General features: G+C 36.9%; 1 protein-coding gene across 1 annotated transcript in view; it reads right to left on the reverse strand.

Moving 5' to 3' along the window:
* Positions 1–1434: 1434 nt before the first annotated feature.
* ACER3 (alkaline ceramidase 3) overlaps positions 1435–22657 on the reverse strand; it is a 187877-nt gene continuing 166654 nt past the window's right edge. The window contains exons 8-11 of the mRNA XM_061202830.1: positions 11408–11509; positions 9225–9329; positions 4286–4331; positions 1435–3759 (exon numbers count right to left, since the gene is read on the reverse strand). Coding sequence (XP_061058813.1) covers positions 3706–3759; positions 4286–4331; positions 9225–9329; positions 11408–11509 — 307 coding nt within the window. The 3' untranslated portion in view covers positions 1435–3705. The remainder of the gene's footprint in view (positions 3760–4285; positions 4332–9224; positions 9330–11407; positions 11510–22657) is intronic.

The following is a 22657-nucleotide window of genomic DNA, read 5'->3' on the forward strand; positions in this document are numbered from 1 at the left end:
GTACAGTGGCATGCTCCCATAAACCTCAGCAACACTGGCAGCTTTTCGCCAGCCAGCAACTCCAATTAGACATAAAATAAAAGTTTCCTTATTCTTAAAGGAAGTGCAGGAGTTTAAAAAACAGCACTGAAATTTTCCATTCAGATGGGTCTTGACGGTTCCTTTTTTTCACTTACTGCCCCCTGCACAACGGACACTTAGCCAAATTTCAGTCATTACTTCCAAATGTTTACAGCATGGTGAGTAAGCATAATTTTAGACATTGAAAAATAAGACAAAGTGATCAAACTAATTATATTATGGTATTGATATGATGCACAATGTAAGACAGAGGTAGATCTGCAAATTGCCACTTAGTTGCAAATTCCAATTAGAACTGGTTCTCTTTGAAACACCAGTTTAACATAAACACTTATCCAGTAGCACATCATAAACCACAGGGCTAGAATAATTTTTTCTGTCATGTAAATGCGGAACTGAGAGCTAAAAGTGTTAAACTTAGCAACAGATGATTTTTTTCAAGAGCAAAGTAATGTGCAACCCATAGTACTCATAAGAAACCCTTGAACTAAATTATTAGTCACCTCTAGGGACATTGGCTAAATTCTGAGGGTGTTGGCATTAAAACAGAACTTAATTTTTTTCAGGCATTTAAAGATTTTCATGCATCGTGTACCTGAAGTTTTTGGTCTCTTGATTTTCTTTGACTCACACCTCTTCCTCTCCTTGGTATTTGAAAAACCCTCTTGGTGTAAGGAAAGCCCAGTCCTGGAAATTTTGCACTCAGGTTAAACCATAATATTTGATCTAATTCTAAACCAAATACCACTATTTGGGGGGTCTCATTTGTGTATTATTCAAAAAAAATGTTTCTCCTGTTCATCATTAATTTATATAATATCACAAGGATAAAAGAGATCACTTCAGGAGTGTCAATGTTTCATGAAAGCACCAAGGTGCGAAGGGGTAGGCAGGTAGAGTGACCAATCAGATGAACACAACCACCCTTCACCTAGTTTTTCCATAAAAGAGTCAAACTGCTTTCAATTTTCTGGAGTGAAAATGGCAGCATAGGTAGTATAATAAAATGTGCAAGCTAACTGCTTCTTTCACATCCTCATAAAGTACTAATGTTTTCTAGAATACAATTTGCTATAGGGCTCAGAGACGAGGACCTTTCACATCAGTTGATATGCACACAAACCACTATCTGCTCAAAAGGAAACAGGTTTTTTTGTACACTCTAGTTAACAGCGACTCTCTCAAGAAAATAAAGTGGTGGGGGGACGGTAATAACCCAACCCTGTAATAATACAACTCAGAGCCCTAGAAGGGAAAAAAATTAAGCCATATTGAAATAAAGGCAATTTAGCAATATCCTAAAGGTCACCAGTATTTCCACAATACTTGATATGGCACAGATACAAAGTCTTGAGTGTGCTAATACTTAGGTTGCTAAAAAGGCAGCCATGTGTGAGACAAAAACTAACCTGGAAAATTAAAGAGCCTGGATTTAGGCTCTGCTTTCTGCTCAACCCTTCTAAAACTTCTTTGCTGAGCGGTTTCATGCTGTTTGTTTTTACAACAGAAACAAGGGTCTTTGAAGACTTGGCCACAGTGTTACAAGTCTCTAAGGTGCTGGACAGCTTTATTCAATAAGAAACTACAGGTGGCAGTGGCTGAATTGCTCATTCAACAAACTGCTCTAAAGGGCCTCAGTGTCAGGGTGTGTTCTCTGTACCCTTAATCCGACCTTAATACTGCAGAACCTTAGTCTCAGCATTTAGCATTGTTAGGAAGGATGTACCTTTGTTTTTATACAGATTCTTTATACAGAAGTATTTCTTAGTGAAAAGTACAAAAACGACAATGGTGTGAAACAAATGAACTCATTAAAAATTGTTAGATGACTGACAGCCTAGGTAGTTGCACATGAATGTAGCCAGACGCCAGAATCTTGTGGCAAAATAAAGAACAGTCTTACAGGCTTGTGTTGGAACTGTTTCGTTTATATTTTCCTAAGGCACAACCAAAGTTCTTTTAGATTTATATTTTGGCAAGTGTTTTTCTTGCTGGAGGATCATAAAAGCAGGTGGGAAGTATCTGCCTAATGGCATGTTGGCATGCTAAAGTAAGGAAAATAGTACTTGGACTAAAACTAAGGCCAGCAAGTGAAGAAAAACAACAAAATCTGTATTCGTTTTAAATTTGTACCAAGGCTTCTTACTGAATACTAGAAAAACAACAGAAGTGTCTTACACCTTTGCTTAAGAAAAAAGTGACTTTCCTTTGGAAGCTGTAGCTCAGAATTTAATCTGGGGTAATGACACCATGTAGTAAAAACAATCTGGATTTTATAATAATGTATAAGCAGGGGAAAGTTGTAAAAATGCTAAATGGTACAGAGCTACAAATATGGTGATATATGAGCAAAGGGGTCGAATCAGGTTTTTATTCCAGGCAGGTGTTATGTTTGTGAAGAGTGATTCAATTTGTTATACATTCAAATCCAAATTAGAACTAGCTGCCTTACAATGAGATTTCACTGCCATGTCTTAGCACTTTAATTTTTGGTAGTTCTGTTACAAGTTCAAGTAAGTTAGAGCTGTTTTCAACCCTTATATCTCTTTCCTTCAGCAAAATGAAGGAGCAGGTATTCTAATAAGCTTTATGTACATAAGATCCTGATGATTTTAGCTCTAGTTAACCCAACACATTTCCCTGGGCATAACCATGGCCTCTCTGAAAACTGGAAAATATTGCATAATTTTAAAAGTCAGAGTATAACGACATTTACTGGTAACTTCAAATGAGTTATTCTAGGAGGATGAAATATGTTTGCCCAACAATCATGTTTGCCTAGCCATAAAAACAGTGACAACTTAAAGATCTTCAAAGATCAAAGGAAACGGAGCAACCACCTTTAACTGGGTGGAGGTGGAACATTCTACAGGTGTCCTGGTGGCCTTCATAAAGGTTACAAGATGACCCACCCACCCTGCCGGGCTGTGACCACAAACGACATCCCAGAGCCCACCGCAAATCTGGAATGTGACAAGTATAGAACCCAGTGGCAGGTCTGAGCTTGCTTATAACACTCGGACCAGCACAGAGGCAGACAATGAAGAACTACCAGAATCCCACAGATAGCTCTTTTCTTTTTTTTTTTTTTTTTTTTACCTTGGGAAACCATCCATGAGGTTACTATGACAAAAATATAAATCAAGGCTGAAATAGCTAAGTGCTGCCTCACAGCTGGCCATCTGGATATGGGGTTTTGCCAGTCCTTAGCTGGCTGTCTTCATTATTTAATCAAATATTAAGAAAAGTTTAATTCACATGCAAGCCTAGTCAAAAAAAGAGAAAAAGGTTAATTTCCTATGATCAGCACAGACTGTTAACCTGTTAAGAAAAGCCCAATATTTCCAGCATTTGAGTATATACATACAAATCATGTCTGTTTCTTTTGAAACATCTTAGAGTGACGGTGAGGAGGAGGAAGACAAATGAGATAAAGACACAAGCTAAACATCCAACAAGCCCCATTCCTCATTCTCTGTATGGCTGGCAGCATTAGTCAGAAAGTCACTCCTTTGCTGCGATGGTCATGATATATTTGAACGTGTAGATCTCTAAAGATTTCCTTAATCATTTGACCAGGCCTATATGGTACGTGCTATTTTGTTTTATTGGTGAAATAATTCATCACTGCTTCCTGAGAGGCTCAAACAGGATCACCGGCCAGATTCCGAAGAGAAACTGTTTGGAAACAAGTTAGGACAAAATGAAAGAAGATAAAATTTTTCCATGTTATCCCTGAAAAAGAATGAAAAAGAACCCATGGGCTATGACTACAGTGGTTTGCTAGTGGTTGTCCTGGTATTAATAACCTGAGCAGAGCATATTCTTTCTAGGTCTACACCAGATCTCAGAAACTATTTTTATTTTATTTATTTAAATATATTAAGCATCTACTTTGTCAAGCATAGAGCTGGGCATTTAAATCATCTCAGATCTTTAAAATAACTCTGCAATGTAGCTATTAACAGCTCCATTTTACTACTGAAGAAACTAAGGCTTAAAGAAAAGAGACTTGCCCAAGGTCATAGAGCAGTAAGTGGAAGACTTAAGATTCAAGAGCATCTGGTCCCAAGGCCTGTACTCTCTCTGCTACCTCTCTGCCCCACCCCCTTCTTCCACCTCCATCCCATCCTCCCATTACCTCCGTCCTCCACACACATAGACACACACACACACACACACCCCCCCTAGGAAGTGGACTTACCTTCACCTTTGGCCTGTATCTCAGGTAAAGTGTTCTTGTATATAAACTGAAAGAAAAGGGGAGGGGGAAAGCTTTTCAGACAAATTTTTTAAAAATTGAAGTATAGTTGATTTACAATACTGTGTTAGTTTCAGGTGTACAGCAAAGTGATTCAGATATATATAGTTATATATATATATATATATATATATATATTCTTTTTCAGATTCTTTTCCATTATAGGTTATTACAAGATATTGAATATAGTTCCCTGTGCTATATAGTAGATCTTTGTTGTTTACCTATTTTATATATAGTAGTGTGTATCTGTTAATCCCAAACTCCTAATTTATCCCTCCCTCCCCACCCCCTTTCCCCTTTGGGAACCATAAGTTTGTTTTCTATGTCTGTGAGTCTATTTCTGTTTTGTAAATAAGTTCAGACAAGTTTTTAAATTCATGCAAACTGGCTTACTGACAAATTTAACCACAGTGCCTCTGTATATCCAAAGAAAAAGCAACACTGACAAATAAACTTTGTTCATTTAGCAACCGTTTTTTGAGGACCTACTCTATGCAGAGCAGTTGGCAAGATCCTAAGGAAGACAGAAATGATCAACTCTCAGACTGTAACCTCAGGATGTTTGTAGTTTAGTAGGGAGCATTCTGCTCACGTTTGATGTGATTCATGTCATGATTGCCAGTTTCATCTCTGAAGATATATGGTAGTAAGAATTAAGGTAGAGTATTCCTAGAATATTTTAGAAACGGTTATACCAGCTCTATCAGGATTACAATACAGGTATGAAATAACCAGGAAGGTATCACTTCTTCAGAGAATCCTTTAAAATGAGTCACCTCTAAAGATGAGATCAGATTCTGGGCTTCCCTAGTGGCACAGTGGTTAAGAATCTGCCTGCCAATGCATGGGACACGGGTTCAAGCCCTGGTCCGGGAAGAACCCACATGCCGCGGAGCAACTAAGCCTGTGTGCTACAACTACTGAGCCTGCACTCTAGAGCCTGCAAGCCACAACTACTGAAGCCCGCGCACCTAGAGCCCGTGCTCTGCAACAAGAGAAGCCACCGCAATGAGAAGCCTGTGCACTGTAACGAAGAGTAGCCCCCGCTCGCTGCAACTAGAGAAAGCCTGCGTGCAGCAACAAAGACCCAATGCAGCCAAAATAAATAAATAAATTTATTTAAAAAAAAAAAAAAGATGAGATCAGATTCTAATATATCAGTCTGTACAGCAAAAATAAAGTTAAATTTATCTCTGAAAAATTTATTAAACTGTCCATAACTTAACAGCATACACAGTTTATATATAGTACATGATTTAAGTGTATTTGAATAGTAATATACAGTATAAGAACATATGCAAAACATAATTTTATAGCATGAAAAATTTTCTCCTTTAAATAAGAGAATGAAAAAGAGCACGTATTTTTGAATTTGAGTAATTTAGTGTGGCTATGATGCCATTCTAATGTACCCAAAACCGGAACTATAAAGAGAAGCATCATATATTATGAATACTTTACTGTCTTAGAATATAATCTTACTCTGACAATTTTTCAGATGTTAATCTCTAAAAGAAAGTTGCCATGTTTTCTCTTCTCTTTAGTGAAGAGTCCTGGACTGGGGCAGAGAAGCCCTGGATTCCAACCCTTGTTGTCACCTCCACCGCTCCCAACTATTTGTTAAGTACCTACAACATGGGGGCAAGCACTGGACCCAGAGCTTTATACACACTTCATTCTTAAACTACCCTACTAGGTAGGTATTATTATTCCTGTTTTGCATATGAGAAAGTCTCAAAAAAGGTCAAATATTTCATTCAAGGTGCTACAGCTAGTAAATGCTAGAAGCAGGATTGAATTCAGGTGCTGTCTAATCATTATCCAATATATTCTACTCCAACTAGCCAGTGACCTTGAGTGTCAATTCTCTCTGGGCCCCAGTTTCCTTCACCATCAAATTAAGAAGTTATATTAATTGATTTCTAAGGTCTTGATTGGTCTGGGGAGACAGAAAACCCTGGGCTCAAATCCAGGCAATAACACTAAGATCATGTGTGAGGCACCTGACTTCTCTGAGCCCGTCTTTCCTCAAGTGTAAAACAGGACCATCACGAGTATTAAAGGAATAATATATATCAAGCCCAGATGAGGCTATGAGCTGAAAATTCAAACTTTTTGTGGAAAATTTCAAACATAAACAAAAGTACCTGTCACATAAATTTGTTAAAAATACCTCCTTATCTTCCTTATATTTGCAGCATCTGTGGTGATGTTTCTTGTTACATTTCTGATACTGGTTATTTATGCTTTTCCCCTTTTCTCTTTTAGTCTCAACAGATGGGTCAGCTGTTAAGTTAATGTATCTCAGCTCCAAATCCACTCTTCTATATTCCATCCTGTTTGTGATGCAGGAGATGAGACTACAAACTACATTCCTGCCTTGCCAGATGCTCCCTAATAGGCTCTGCTAATTAGGGCATTTGAGAGAGACTAAAAAGCTGGAGGAGAAAGAAAGGACTTTTCATTTTTGTTTCATTTTTATCAGGGGCCACTGGCTTGTGGTCCTTGTGAACAGCATCCCAACAACACTCCATCACTATGGCAGCAACAGTTTCTTCCTGTAGCAGCAGTACCCTTTTTTTTTTAATACATTTATTTATTTTTATTTTATTTATTTTTGGCTGCATTGGGTCTTTGCTGCTGCACGTGGGCTTTCTCTAGTTGCGGCGAGCGGGGGCTACTCTTCGTTGCGGTGCATGGGCTTCTCATTGCGGTGGCTTCTCTTGTTGTGGAGCATGGGCTCTAGGCACGTGGGCTTCAGCAGTTGTGGCATGCAGGCTCAGCAGTTGTGGCTCACGGGCTCTAGAGTGCAGGCTCAGTAGCTGTGGCGCACGGGCTTAGGTGCTCCATGGCATGTGGGATCTTCCCAGACCAGGGCTTGAACCCGTGTCCCCTGCATTGGCAGGTGGATTCTTAACCACTGTGCCACCAGGGAAGCCCAGCAGTACCCTTCTTAAGAGTCCTGGGTCTCAGCCCCATGGGGTCTTTCCTCTGAGCTCAGATACCAGCTACAGCTGAACAGAGCCTCCTGTTCAGACATGAGTTTGGAGTCCCCAAATTCTTCAATACTCCTCCTGTCAAGAGATAGACTCTATGACTTTGACCAATGGAGTATGGTGAGAGTGATACAATTTGAGTTGAGACTAGGTTATAAAAGGCCCCACTGCTTCCACCTGGTTCTCTAGAGATGCTCCCTCTGAGGGAAGCCATCTGTCAGGTAAGAAGTATTCATTGCTGTATTATATTACACTGCAGTTATGTCCTTGGGACTTCGTGGGCAGTGTTAAAGTGCCAAGTTTTTAATTCTTGGGTTTGCTTTATAGTTATTTTTGTTTCTCCTTTTCTATCATTTGTCAGTTTCCCCAAGCATTTCCTCCCATAACCCTCCCTCTTAAATAGTTATTTCTAATATGCTATGGGCTGAGAATCCAAATAATCAATGCAGTAAGAAGTAGCAAAAAATAAAATAATTATACTTAGAGCCAGAGTTTAAAGAACTCTTCCATGATTAATAACCTTGAGCTCTTCACAGTATGAATTCAGTGATTCTTATTTAGTTGCCCAGAAGTTCTTTTTATATCATTCTCAAGTAGTTACATTCAGGTTGCCTAAATAAGTTGATCTCTAGACAGGTGAGATGCAAATGTTTTAAAAGGTATTCTAAAAATTTCACTTGAGTAAATTTTCACATTGGTTCAAAGGAAAATTTTCTCTCCCTTTCTATAAATATTTCAGCTCTCTCAATTCTTGAGTGAATTTGAGATTAAACATGGACTGATCCCCTGGCAAAGAGATCAATATGTACACATTCATTCATTAAATCGTTTAACAATATATACTGAGTGCTTACTATGTGACAGGCATTGATTTAAGCACTTGGGAGAGTAGCAGTGAATAAGATAAAGTCCTTGCTCTCAAGAAACTTACAGTCTAGTTGGGGGAGGTAAACAAGTAAACACATGACTGGTTATAAATGTCGTGAAGAAAAATAAGGCTTGGTAAGGGGAGAGAGTGATACAGATGTATTATTTGAGCAGGGTGATCAGTGAGAATTCTGATTCCATTTTTGCTATAAATGGCTGACCTCCAACGAATTCTTGAATTTATTTATTTAATTTATTGTTTGGCTGTGTTGGGTCTTCATTGCTGCGTGCGGGCTTTCTCTAGTTGAGGTGAGTGGGGGCCACTCCTCGCTGCGGTGCATGGGCTTCTCATTGTGGTGGCTTCTCCTGTTGCGGAGCATGGGCTCTAGGCACGTGGTCTCCAGTAGTTGTGGCACGTGGGCTCAGTAGCTGTGGCGCACAGGCTTAGTTGCTCTGCGGCATGTGGGATCTTCCCGGACCAGGGCTTGAACCCATGACCCCTGCATTGGTAGGCAGATTCTTAACCATTGTGCCACCAGGGAAGCCCCAACAAGTTCTTTATTAGGGGAACAAGGAAAGAAAAGTGGCAACCAATTTATTTCAGGGAAGGAGACAAATTAAGTTGGGGACTTCAGATACTAATGCTTTCCCAGTCCCCACTCGGGGGATCTGGCTGCTTTTTTCCCCTTAAATTTGTTCTCTATACACAAAGATATGATGATCAACAAGAAATGGAAATGTTTATATCCTACTTGCACTAAAAAAGGAGATGAATGATCTACTTAAAATGTAGATCATGTGCCAGAGGTCGGTTACTAGAGCTGTCACCCTTTAAAGATGAGAAAACAGAGCTTCAGAGAGAGTAAGGGACTTGCTTAAGATCACCCGGTGGCAGAGGCAAAGCTGGAACATAAGTTTCTGATTCTGTCTGTGACATTTTATATTTACACCGTTCTATTTGAAGAGTAGAGAAAGAAACACTCCAATACTAGGCTAAAAAAGTCTCTATTTCCTACCTGAAAAGGATGTGAAGATAAGAACCAAGGCCAGTTAAAATATGCCACCATGCATGAAACTGTGTGGTAACAGCTATGATAGGTGGCACCTTCTTTCGAAAGTTCCTGTGTAGAGAGGGGGGGAAAATATGCATGTCAATTATTTTTTATATTTAACAACTATTGCTGACAGTCTTAGAGCATTTTGAAATTTTGAAATGTCATTCTCAAACATGGCAATTATTTAATTTCCTTATGTCTGCTGTAGTCTGCTGTATTGTTTTCCAAAGTGTATTTTGAGGAACAGTATTCCTAACAGAAGTTCCATGAAGAAATGACTCTTTGGTCAAAATAAATGTAGGAAATAGTACATAGTTTATTGCCCTCTTGGAGATTTACAATGCATATTAACAAATTATAGGCTTTAAAAAGTCCTACCGTAACTAAACAGGTTATCTTCATTTTTTTCAGGTAACCTACTAATACATGGAACCCTTCTTTCAGGTAATATCTTATTAGCACCTTATGGAACAAGTGTTTCCTGGAAAAACACTTTGGGAAACACTGGTCAACTTAGCTATTCACTCAAGAAACTAGACACGAGCTTTTTCTATGCCCTATGTACAACCATCATTTCAGAAGAGCACCAAACAGTCTATAAAGTCCTTTTGCATTTATAATATTATTTCACTTCATAGTGAGTTTTTGAGGTGGCTTTATAAGCTTTGAAGATGAGGAACCTAAAATGCAGAGAGATTATTGAGTCACTCAGCTAGTGGTACAGCTGAGTCTCAAATTATAGATCTTTTGATTAAGTGTGTATCATATTAATATTCTCATTTATTAGGGGGGGAAATTCAATGTGAAACACCAAATTATTTTCTAGATATCCCCACAAATTTTGCGGACATCTCTAAGAACCTACTTTATTTCTTAGTAGAAACAGAGGATCTCACCCAGAGGATGATGACTTACCTCTGCGTTGTAAAAGCCCCAGTTGGGGTTCTGATGGATATTATGGTACTGATTCAGAACCACTCACTTAGATCTTAGTTTTTTAAGCAAGATGTATTATTTGTTTGTGTGCATTTAAAGTCTACATTTCAAACATATGCAAAAGTAGGCAAAATAATAATGTACCCATTACCCAGCTTCAACAATTATAATTTATGGCCAATCTTGTATCATCTAAACTTCTCCCCTCCCATATTATTTTGAAGCAAATCCCCGATATTGTTATCATTTTACCTCTAAATATTTCAGTATATATCTCTAAAAGGTTAAAACTTCTTTAAAATGTAACTATAATACCATTTTCACACCTAAAAGATTAACAATAATCCCTTAACATCATTAGATATTTGATTACTGATCATAAGCTGTTTTTTTTTTTAAACACTTTGTTTGTTTGAATCAAGATCCAAAAAAAAGTAATTACACTGAGTTTGGTTGATAATATCTCTTAAGTCTCTTTTAATCTTACGTTCCTCCTCCCTTTTTTGCCCCCTCTGCAATTTATTTGCTGAAGAGACTAGGTCATTCATTCTATAGATTTCCCACAGTTTGAATTTTGCTGATTGTCTTTCTGTGGTGCTATTCAATACATTCCTCTGTTGTCTATGATTATGCAAAACTGTTAAGTCAGAATTTTGAGTTGGAAGGATCCACTAGTTTAACCCACTTAACATGTTCACTTTATGGAAACTGAGGCCCAGACAGACAGTGTCTTAGGTGACAGACTAGAGTCCAGAGACCCAAGATTCAAATTCCAGTGAATATATAATTGCTGAAAAGGTAGTAAAAAGGAATACTTGCCTTTCTTAGAAAATAACATTAAGCATATTAAAGTACAAAACTATATACACGTATTTCATATGCTTATTACAAATCATTCCTATTTCTTATTTCTTCAGAAAAGCAGATTAGGCAGATTTCAAAGCCCTAGTCAATATTTGATTAACTGTATAGTACTGCAATGCACACACAAAAAATCCCTACAGATGTTATGGAATATTCTTAGGTCCAAATTTTTAGGTAATTTAAACAAGCATTCCCAGAATTTAGCTTTATTGTGCTATATGTATATTTTTAATTTCAATGATGGCAAAAGTTCACTTCAGTGCACTAATAATTCTATATGCCTATGAAATGGACTGCTTAATAGATTCCAAAAATATTTTTCAGAGATTGAAAATATATCTTACCTCAGTGAATCACAAAAGATGTTATCTATGTTCCATAATAAAAATCCCAATAAAAATACACCCAAGGATGTATAACCCAGTCCTCTAAGCCATGGATAAACCCTGTGGGTAAAAAAAAAAGCAAAATGAAATTTTGTCAAGTCATGTCATGATGAGAGCTTGAAGTCATCACTGTCATGAGAGGAAAAGGTTTTCATAAGTATTAAAAGCAAACTTATCTATTAAATTCTCTAATACATTTGCCTATTACATTTAGCCATTAAAAGGTACTAAGAAAAAAATGTGCCACTAAGACTTTGCTAAGTGTATCAAGAGAGTAATCTGAAAGTACCCAGTAACTTTATCAGTCACTTGGAAGAGGCAGAGCGGTGATGGAATAGAAAGAACATTAATTGAGTCATTTGCTGTGTCAGGCACTACAGTATATTAGATACACACAATATATATACATAAACACACACATATGAATACAACCTTCAAATAAACTCTGTGAGGCAGGTATTATTCTTTCTGCTTCGCTGATGAGGGAACTGAAGCTTGGTGAGTTATCCAAAATAACAGGTATAGCTAACGTATTTTTTACAGCTTTATCCATCACCTCCAAAAGCTTAGTTTATATATTTTTTAGAATGTTATATAAATGGAATAATACAGTATGTTCTCTTTGTTACATGGCTTCTTTCATTTGGCATAATTATTCTGAAATTCATCCATGTTGTTATGTGTATCAGTACTCATTTCCTTTTACTGCTGAGTAGTACGCCACTATATGGATATACCACAATTTGTTTATCTGTCCAAATGTTGGTGGACATTTGTGTTGTTTCATTTTTTGCTATGACAAATAAAGCAGCTATGAACATTTATAAATAAGTCTTTTTATGGACATATACTTTCATTTCTCTTGGGTAAAAAGCTAGGAGAAGAGCTGAATTGTCTGGCAGGTGAATGTTAAACTTAAGACAGCTAAACTGTTTTACTAAGTGATTGTATCATTTTACATTCCCACCAGCAGGGTAGGAGTGTTTTTTGTTCTACATCCTCACTAACACTTGCTATGACATCAGTCTTTTTCATTTTAGTTGCCTCAGTAGGTGTATAGAGGTATCACGTTGTGGTTTTAATTTTTATTTCCCTAATGATTGCTACTGAGCATTTTTCATATGTTTATTTGCCATCCCTGTATCTTCTTTGATATGGTGTTTGTTGAATCTTTACCCATGAAAAAAAGTGTTATTTGCCTTCTTATTATTGAGTTGTAAGAGTTCTTTATATATTCTAATTGTAAGTCCTTTGTTGGACATATATTTTGCAAACATTTTCTCCAAGTCTGTGACTTGCCTTTCATTTTCTTTTTTTTGGATTCTTAAAAAAAAAATTTTTTTTTTAATTGAAGTATAGCTGATTTACAATGTTCTGTTAGTTTCTGGTGTACAGCAAAGTGATTCATTTATATATGTATATTATATATATATACTTTTTCATATTCTTTTCCATTATGGTTTTTTTGTGATGTGTTAATGTAGGTTTATTTTATTTTTATTTTTTGAATTTTTTTTTAATACAGCAGGTTCTTATTAGTTATCGATTTTATACATATTAGTGTATATATGTCAATCCCCATCTCCCAATTCATCACACCACCACCATCACCACACCCACTTTCCCCCCCTGGTGTCCATACATTTGTTCTCTACATCTGTGTCTCTATTTCTGTCTTGCAAACCAGTTCATCTGTACCATTTTTCTAGATTCCACATATATGCATTAATATACGATATTTGTTTTTCTCATTCTGACTTCACTCTGTATGATAGCCTCTAGGTCCATCCACGTCTCTACAAATGACCCAATTTCGTTCCTTTTTATGGCTGAGTAATATTCCATTGTATATATGTACCACATCTTCTTTATCCATTCATCTGTCGACGGGCATTTAGGTTGCTTCCATGACCTGGCTATTGTAAATAGTGCTGCAGTGAACATTGGGGTGCATGTGTCTTTTTGAATTATAGTTTTCTCTGGGTATATGCCCAGTAGCGGGATTGCTGGGTCATATGGTAATTCTATTTTTACTTTTTTAAGGAACCTCCATACTGATCTTCATAGTGGTTGTATCAATTTACATTCCCACCAACAGTGCAAGAGGGTTCCCTTTTCTCCACACCCTCTCCAGCATTTGTTGTGTGTAGATTTTCTGATGATGCCCATTCTAACTGGTGTGAGGTGATACCTCATTGTAGTTTTGATTTGCATTTCTCTATTAGTGATGTTGAGCAGCTTTTCATGTGCCTCTTGGCCATCTGTATGTCTTCTTTGAAGAAATGTCTATTTAGGTCTTCTGCCCATTGTTTGATTGGGTTGTTTGTTTTATTATTATTGAGCTGTGGGCTTCCCTGGTGGCGCAGTGGTTAAGAGTCCACCTGCAAATGCAGGGGACATGGGTTCGAGCCCTGGTCCGGGAAGATCCCACATGCCGCGGAGCAACTAAGCCCGTGCACCACAACTACTGAACCTGCGCTCTAGAACCTTCGAGCCACAACTACTGAGCCCACGTGCCACAACTACTGAAGCCCGTGCACCTAGAGCCCATGCTCTGCAACAAGAGAAGCCCGTGCACAGCAACGAAGACCCAATGCAGCCAAAAATAAAAATAAATACGTAAATAAATTTATTAAAAAAATATATTGAGCTGCATGAGCTGTTTATATATTTTGGAGATTAATCCTTTGTCCATTGATTTGTTTGCAAATATTTTCTCCCATTCTGAGGGTTGTATTTTTGTCTTGTTTATAGTTTCCTTTGCTGTGCAAAAGCTTTTAAGTTTCATTAGGTCCCATTTGTTTTTGTTTTTATTTCCATTGTTCTAGGAGGTGGGTCAAAAAAGATCTTGCTGTGATTTATGTCAAAGAGTGTTCCTTCTATGTTTTCCTCTAAGAGTTTTACAGTGTCTGGTCTTACAGTTAGGTCTTTAATCCATTTTGAGTTTATTTTTGTGTATGGTGTTAGGGAGTGTTCTAATTTCATTCTTTTACATGTAGCTGTCCAGTTTTCCAAGCACCACTTATTGAAGAGACTGTCTTTTCTCCATTGTGTATTCTTGCCTCCTTTGTCATAGATTAGTTGACCATAGGTGCATGAGTTTATCTCTGGGCTTTCTATCCTGTTCCATTGATCTATATTTCTGTTTTTGTGCCAGTAACATATTGTCTTAATTACTGTAGTTTTGTAGTATAGTCTGAAGTCAGGGAGTCTGATTCCTCCAGCTCCATTTTTTTCCCTCAAGATTGCTTTGGTTACTTGGGGTCTTTTGTGTCTCCATACAGATTTTAAGACTTTTTGTTCTAGTTCTGTAAAAATGCCATTGGTAATTTGATAGAGATTGCATTGATCCATTATGGTTTATTACAGGATATTGAATATAGTTCCCTGTGCTATACAGTAGGACCTTGTTGTTTATCCATTCTATATATAATTGTTTGCATCCACTAATCCCAAACTCCCAATCCTTTCCCCACCCCCACCCCCTGCCCTTGGTAACCACAAGTCTGTTCTCTACATCTGTGAGTCTGTTTCTGTTCTGTAGATAAGCCTCTTTGTTGCTCTTTTTCAAAATTGTTTTGGCTCTTCTAGGTCCTTTGCATTCCATGTAAATTTCATAAATTGTTTCTCAATTTTTACCAAAAAGCCTGCAGAGATTTTGATTGTGATTGCATTGAACCTATAGATCAATTTGGAGAGAACTGACAGCTTAATAACACTGAAGTTTTCTAACCCATGAAAATGATACATCTATTTATTTAGGGCTTCTTTAACTTTGCTCAGCAAAAAACTGTTCACCACAATTTCTAATATACAGAGCTTGCATATATTTGCTAAATTTAATCCTTAAACATTTGATTATTTTTTTTTAAAGGAACTGGTTGGTAAGTTCTGTTTTTTTTTTTTAATAGTTGATCACTGTAGTTTTTAAATTTTTATTTATTTATTTATTTATTTATGGCTGTGTTGGGTCCTCGTTTCTGTGGGAAGGCCCCCTCCAGTTGCAGCAAGTGGGGGCCACTCTTCATCGTGGTGCGCAGGCCTCTCACTATCGCGGCCTCTCTTGTTGCAGAGCACAGGCTCCAGACGCGCAGGCTCAGCAATTGTGGCTCACGGGCCTAGTTGCTCCGCGGCATGTGGGACCTTCCCAGACCAGGGCTCGAACCCGTGTCTCCTGCATTGGCAGGCAGATTCTCAACCACTGCGCCACCTGGGAAGCCCTGATGTTTTTTGATGGTACTGTAAATTGTACTTTCAAAAATTTCACTTTCCAATTGTTTGGTGCTAGTACATAGAAATATGATTTTTGAATACTGACTTGAATCTCGTGACCTTGCTGAATTCCACTTATTGCTTCTAGTAGTTTTTTGGTACCTGTTCTGTGGTATTTTCTGTACACGATCATGTCATTTACAAACACTATGTTGGACAGGACTTCCACCAGTGTAGTGTTGAACAGAAGTGGTGACAATGGATATCCTTGTTTTATTCTTGATTTTAAAGGTAACTTTTAAAAACATTTCATGACTAAATGTGTTAGATACTGTAGTTTACAGGTTGAGAACGTTTCCTTCTATTGAGTTTGTAAAGGGTTTTATTTTGTTTATGTGGTTTATTTAGATCATAAATAGCAGCTGAATTTTTCAGAATGCTTTCTCTGAATCTATTGCTATCATCATGTAGTTTTTATATTTTGTTATTTTAACTATAAGTATTTGCATCTAAACAAATGAAAGGGGTGATTAACTTAAAAATCATCAGGAAAGCACAAACCTGGCTGTGCATGAAAAGGACATTATTGCCACTGTTTGATGAAGGTTCTCAGAGATGAGCTTAAGAGAGTCATAGTATGCCTTCAGCTTTTCTGAGTTTATCATTGCCCCATTTGAGGGAGGCAAGAATGAGTCCTAGGAAGCACAGAGTTCAGCATAGTGAAGGCATTTGGCAGATCTGCAGTGTGGGCCAGGTGCTGAGATGTGACAGGGATATGATCAGTGGGGGTGGGATACTCTCTATTTTCTCCTTCTAAGCTTACTTACCAGGGCCAATCTTCAGCTCTCAGAAGTAGTTCAAAGCAAAATTCTTCTGTGGGGTGAAATGAATGTCTTTGGTTATCCAGGTAGCAGGGCACGTGAGAGAGAGCAAGAACTTCATCAGCACATGGTCCATGCAAGCTAAGTACAGGTAAGATTCTGGGGACAGACTACCTATATACTATCAGGTCAAGAGTAGTATAATACAGAATGCCCTCAACATATATATGTCTGGAGTCACACTGCTTCATTCTGGACTGGCTGCCTGTCTAGTGTACTGCTATCATCTGAAAAATCCCTTCCCTTTGCCTTCACCTTGGGAATTGCCTTCACCTCTCTCTGTGTTGGATTTCCTACGTCTTGCATCCTATGTCTTCCTCCTTTTTGGTTTTCTCTCTCATTTTGGTCAAACACATCCTTCAACAGGTTCCTGAGCAATAGTTTATGGAATATAAGTTTTTTTGAGAACTTGAATGTATGAAAATGTATTTTGTCACCATATTTTATCGACAGTTTGGCTAGGTTATTATCCTATAATTCTGGCTTCCAGTTTTGCTTTGGTAAGTCCAAAACCATTCTGATCCCTGATCCTTTGTGTGTATATCTGCCTTCTAATTCTATAAACTTGTAGAATTGTCCTTGTCTATAATTCTGAAACTGGTATGGGTCTATTTCCACCCACTATGCTTAGTACCCAGTGGGTTCTTTCAATCTAATAACTCATATATTTCAATTGTAGGATATTTTCTTGAATTATTTTGGTGATGATTTCCTCCCTTCCATTTTCTCTGCACAGTACCCCCGCCCCCTTTTTTATGTTGGTCCTTCTATTCCGGCTCAGTAATAATTCTATTGAGTCCCTTCTATTCTCCATTTCTTTCTCATAATTCTGATGGCCCCCAGGGTGTGGTCCATGAACTTAAGGAAACACTTGCTATTTGGCCACAGCAGTGGTGGTGAGTGGGCCCAAGGACCTGAGGCCCCAACCTGTCCTGTTTACTCTGGACCATACCATGGGTTTAGTGCCTCTCCTGTGGTAGATGCTTGCTGGTGAATAGGGGGTGATGGACCATAAGACAATAACAATGTATGTTCAGGAGAAAGAATTACAGTGCCTTCTTTAACTATATCTTTCAAACCCTTCATTTCAGCTTTTCATTTTATCATATTTTTAATATCCTCTTTGGGGGGATTCTCTGAATGTTCCTTTTTTATAGCATCTTACTCTTGATTCATAGATACAGTATATATCTAGGAATATTAATGAATTATACTATTTGCTGTCATTTTGTTGTTTTTGAAGTTTCTTCATGCAAAATTTGTTTACTCTAAGCTGATTTATTCCCTTATTATTTGTTTTGGCCTCTTTCATATTGAATGCATTCATCGTATGTCTGGCACTGTCTCCTCATTCTTAAAGTAGAAAACTAAAAAGGTGATCACAAGCTCTAAGCATATGATTGAGGGCTTTAGACTAGTAACCTTCACCGTAGGGTTATTTTTCTGGGCCAGTTGTTAGGGAACCCCCAATATCATCAGGTCTTTTAGGTTGCTCATATTCCCTATAAGAAGATTCTTTCAATATTCTGCCTAGATGTCTTTGCATTCAGCATTCATAAAGCATGCATAAGGTCACCAATTTACCTGATTTCAGTACAGTATTTGCATGCTCAATTGTGCCTAGCAAAATCCAATCTAGAGATACTGTTCACCCTTTCCAGAGAATAAACCTGCAGACTTCTGCAGTTGCTCCATGGCATGCAGTTGGGTGACAGAGCCTAAGCAATTAACAGTTTCTTAAAGCTTTTAACCAAACCTCTTTATTTTAGACGCCTCCTCCATCTCCTTTGCCAAACTGCCTGTTGCTGCTAATGCCTGATACTCAAGAATCAATTCTCTGATGTAAACTGGAGGTTCTTGACTTAGAATTTGGCTTTCTTGGGTTAGTTAAGGCAGTTAGCAGTAATCCATTTACTTTCTAGCTTCTAAAATTTTATTGAGTCTTCTCCTTGTGGGTTTATGCTTTATAAATAAATTCCTTTGTTGTAGTCTTAGGGCTTCAGAAAGGAACAAAATTAGATACCTGTTGATCTTCAACACTGTACCTATTTTTTTTCATTAATTTCTGCCTTTTATCAGTATCATTCTTCATTTCTTATTGGGTTTATTCTATTCATCTGTTTTCTAATTACTCAAGTTGAGTACTTAGTTCATTATTCTTCAGCCTCTCTATTTCTAATGTAAACATTTAATGTAAACATTTCCCTCTAAGAACCACTTTAGCTACATCTTACTTTGGTTTATAGTATTTTCATTATGATTCCATTCTAAGTATTTCAATATTTCTATTATGATTTCTTTTTTAACTCATATTTACAAGTGTAGTTTTAAGTTTCCCAATATATGGGTTATTTTGACTAATCCTGTTTTGTTTTAACTAATTGTCAGAGAACATGCTATGCATGTTCTTTAAAATTTGTTGAACTTTGCTTTAAAGCTAGTATTGGCAGATTTAATAATTACTCCATGCATGGTTGAGAAGATCATGTATCCTTTAATTGTTGAGTATATTAAATCATTTTGTTATGTTACTCAAATTTTATCAATCTTATTCATATTTTTTGTGCTGAGTTACTGTGTTAAAATACCTCATCATGATAGAGTAGTTGCCTATCTCTCCTTTGTAATTCTGTCAATTTTTGTTTAAAATTTTCCATACAAGTTTAGAGTTGTCTTTTTTTGGGGTGTGGTAAATTGAATCTTATAATAACAACGTAATGAACACACTTGTTATGAATAACGCCTTAAATTTCTTTGTTATTAAAATAGCTAGTCCAGCCTTCTTTTAGTCAATACTTGTATGGCATGTATCTTTTTCTTTCAAAATTACTATGTATTTACGTTTTAACCATGTTTCTTATGAACAGTAGATACCTGGATTTTTCCCCATTTGAGTCTTTGTCTTTTAACTGCTTAGCTCTGTTCATTTATATTTACTGTGACTACTGATATATTTTGAATTATTTCTACCCCTTCATTTTTTGCTTTGTATTTGTCCTCACTTTTCTCTGCTTCCTTTTTCCCCCTTCTCCTGATTTCTTTTGGATTCGGTTTTTATAATCCCATTTACTCCTTCATGTTTTTGTAATTGAAATTGTGAAATCAATGACTGTTTTTAGTGGTTACCAAAAAAGCACATGTAAAATCCAAAATTAATCACTGAATGTACCCTAACCCCAAATAAGAAAGACCTTAGGAACTATGTGACTAAGATTATTCTCTTGTATCTCACATGTTATTTTGTCATCATTTTAATTCCTTAAAAAAAAAAACTCTCAAATTAGATATTATTAAAGTCATAATATTTTGTTCAGATAGTCCCATAGGTTTTTCACTTTTTCTCCTTCACTGTTCTTTCTTGTATCTCAACTCTTCCTCCTAAAGAATATCTTTTAGAAGGTCTTTTAGTGAGGTGTACTAGTAAAACTTCATCATTTCTATTTGTCTCAAAATGTTTCTACCTTATCCTTGTTCTTGAAAGATATTTGGGTATACAATTCTAACTTGATGGTTAATTTCTCTCAGCACTTTGAAGATAATAGTCTACCGTGTTTTGGCTTCCACTGTTGCTGTTGATAAGCCTTCTGTAGACTATTTGTTATGCCTTTGTTGGTAACAGGGTTTTATCTCTGGATGTTTTTAAGATCTTAGTCTTTGGATTTCAGCAATTTTAGTGTGCTTTTTGAAAACAGGTATCAATCAGGATTCAACTGTAGATAATACCTCTATCTAAAGCAGAAAATAATTTAATAATTTCAATTTGGAAAGAAATGCTCAACAGATTTAGGCTCTCTGGGAATGACTTACGAACACTACTACAGAATTATCTTGCCAAAGGAATATTTTTCTTTTTCACATTTATGAAGCTGGAGAACTGGAAAGCCTCTGGACCAACTGCTGCATCCAGCATCATACCATCATACCATCTTAGCTATAATTCACAGTCAGGAAGCTGCCATCACACCTGTTTGTTCCAGAGCTATGATGCACACCCTAGATCCATATAAGTAAATGGATGCCTACATACTACCACTTCTCCTTCCCACTTGGTTCTGAATTCAAGACTCATGTGAATACATGTGATTGGCAAAACACCTGAATGTATCTGAAAACTTACCTGCAAAGGTAAGATGGGAAATATAGGTTTTAGCTTTTTAGCATTTACATTACAGGAAGGCCCACTTGAAAGAGGCTGAAACAAAGTTGAATGAGCTAATCTATCAAATCTGCCATACCTGAGAAAGATTTTCTTTCATTTATCCTGTTTGGGAATTATTATTTTTGAAGTTGAGGAGTTATGTCTTTTACCAATTCTAGAAAATTCTCACCTATTATCTCTTTGAATATCTCTTCTTTCCCCATTTTTGCTATTCTCTCTCTTTGGAACTGCAATTAGACATGTTATTTCTCTGTGATGCTTTCTGGCTTAATTCTTTATACTTGTCTTTCCATTTAATTAATTCTCTCTTCAACTGTCTAATCTACTTTTAACTTATCCATTGAGTTTTTTATTTCAATTTTTTTTTATTGAAGTTGATTTACAATGTTGTGGCAATCTCTGCTGTACAGCAAAGTGACTCAGTTATACACACACAGACATTCTTTTTTAATATCCTTTTCCATTATGGTTTATCACAGGATACTGAATATAGTTCCCTGTGCTATACATTAGCACCTTGTTGTTTATCCATTCTAAATGTGATAGTTTGCATCTACCAACCCCAAACTCCCAGTTCATCCTTCTCCCTCTCCCTCTCCCCCTCCCCCTTGGCAACCATAAGTCTGTTCTCTATGTCTATGAGCCTGTTTCTATTTTGTAGATAGGTTCATTTCAATGATTATTTTTAATGTCTTTGATTCTTTTTCAAATCTGTAATTTCACTTTTAATAATCTCCTGTTCCTTGGTCATATTTTCATTTTCTCTATTTTTTCATTAAATATTTTAAAAATAGTTACTTTATATTTCAGCATCTGATTTGGGGGGGTTATTTCTGCTGTTCTGTTTCTCCTGACTTTTGCTTATGGTAGCTTATTTCCTACTCTGGTTTTAGAATTATTGATTGTGCGCATATGTTTGAGCTCCAATCTGTGGAAATCCTGAGGGGCCTACATTAAGGTATATTTCTTTGAAGTTAATTTGCTTTTGCTTCTCTTGGATACATTGGGACTCTATAAAAGGTGGATCAGTTTGAGTTAATTTTACATCTTGAGGTTTCCCAGACAATGAAGGTTATGTACATTTGAATCTCAAACATGTGTGAAGGCATACTAGTGATTATAGATTCTCAGGGAAGTAATATTTCCTACCTAAAACTGAGGCTGAAAGACAAGTTGCCTTGTCATCTTCTGTTACTGAAGGGCAAATTTTTTTCTAGCCCAGGCTTCCACTGACAGTATCTCTTTGATGGTCCTGACTTTATGTGTACATGTGCGTGTGGTGGTGGAGAGGGAGTTCCAACTGCTCACCTTAAACATGCCTTAAGCTTTGTCTTCTATCTATCTTCAATCTCAAACCTAAAGTTCTGATTTCCTGGTATCTGCACATGCCTTCAAGTTGATCATGATTTGTCATGATCATTTGTCAGTCTAGTCTGCAGCTCCACCTTTGGAGTTGATGCTTTGGAATTTTCTTTACATTCTTTTGAGCTCAGCTATGCATTTAAAAGAACATCTGTTGTATTTTATCCAGAATTTCTAGATGTTTTGTTACAGGAGAGATTTTCACATATCTTGTCAGACATAATAAAAGAAACAGAAGTTTCAGAGTTTCAATTTGATTTAAAAAATCTTTACTGATAAGCACTATTCTGAGTTCCAGGAGTTACCAAGAAACTAAGGCTTCAAGAAACTTACAATCCAGTTGGGCAAAGAGATAAGTAAATAATGAACGGTGCAAAATGATCACAAAATGGAGATATAAGAAAGAAGCTGTGGTAAAGCAGATGGAAGAAAGATGTTTTTATTTCATAGGATTTCCATTTTATATAGGTCCACCATTTATTTCTAAAAGTATTGGTACCCTATCTATCAGACTTGAATTTAAGGCAAGGACTGTGTTTTATATGCTTCTTTACATTTCCCTAAGGTGCCTAGACTAAAAACTGGAGACTTCTG

The sequence above is a fragment of the Eubalaena glacialis genome, chromosome 10, assembly GCF_028564815.1.
Source record: "Eubalaena glacialis isolate mEubGla1 chromosome 10, mEubGla1.1.hap2.+ XY, whole genome shotgun sequence".
Taxonomy (NCBI): Eukaryota; Metazoa; Chordata; class Mammalia; order Artiodactyla; family Balaenidae; genus Eubalaena; species Eubalaena glacialis.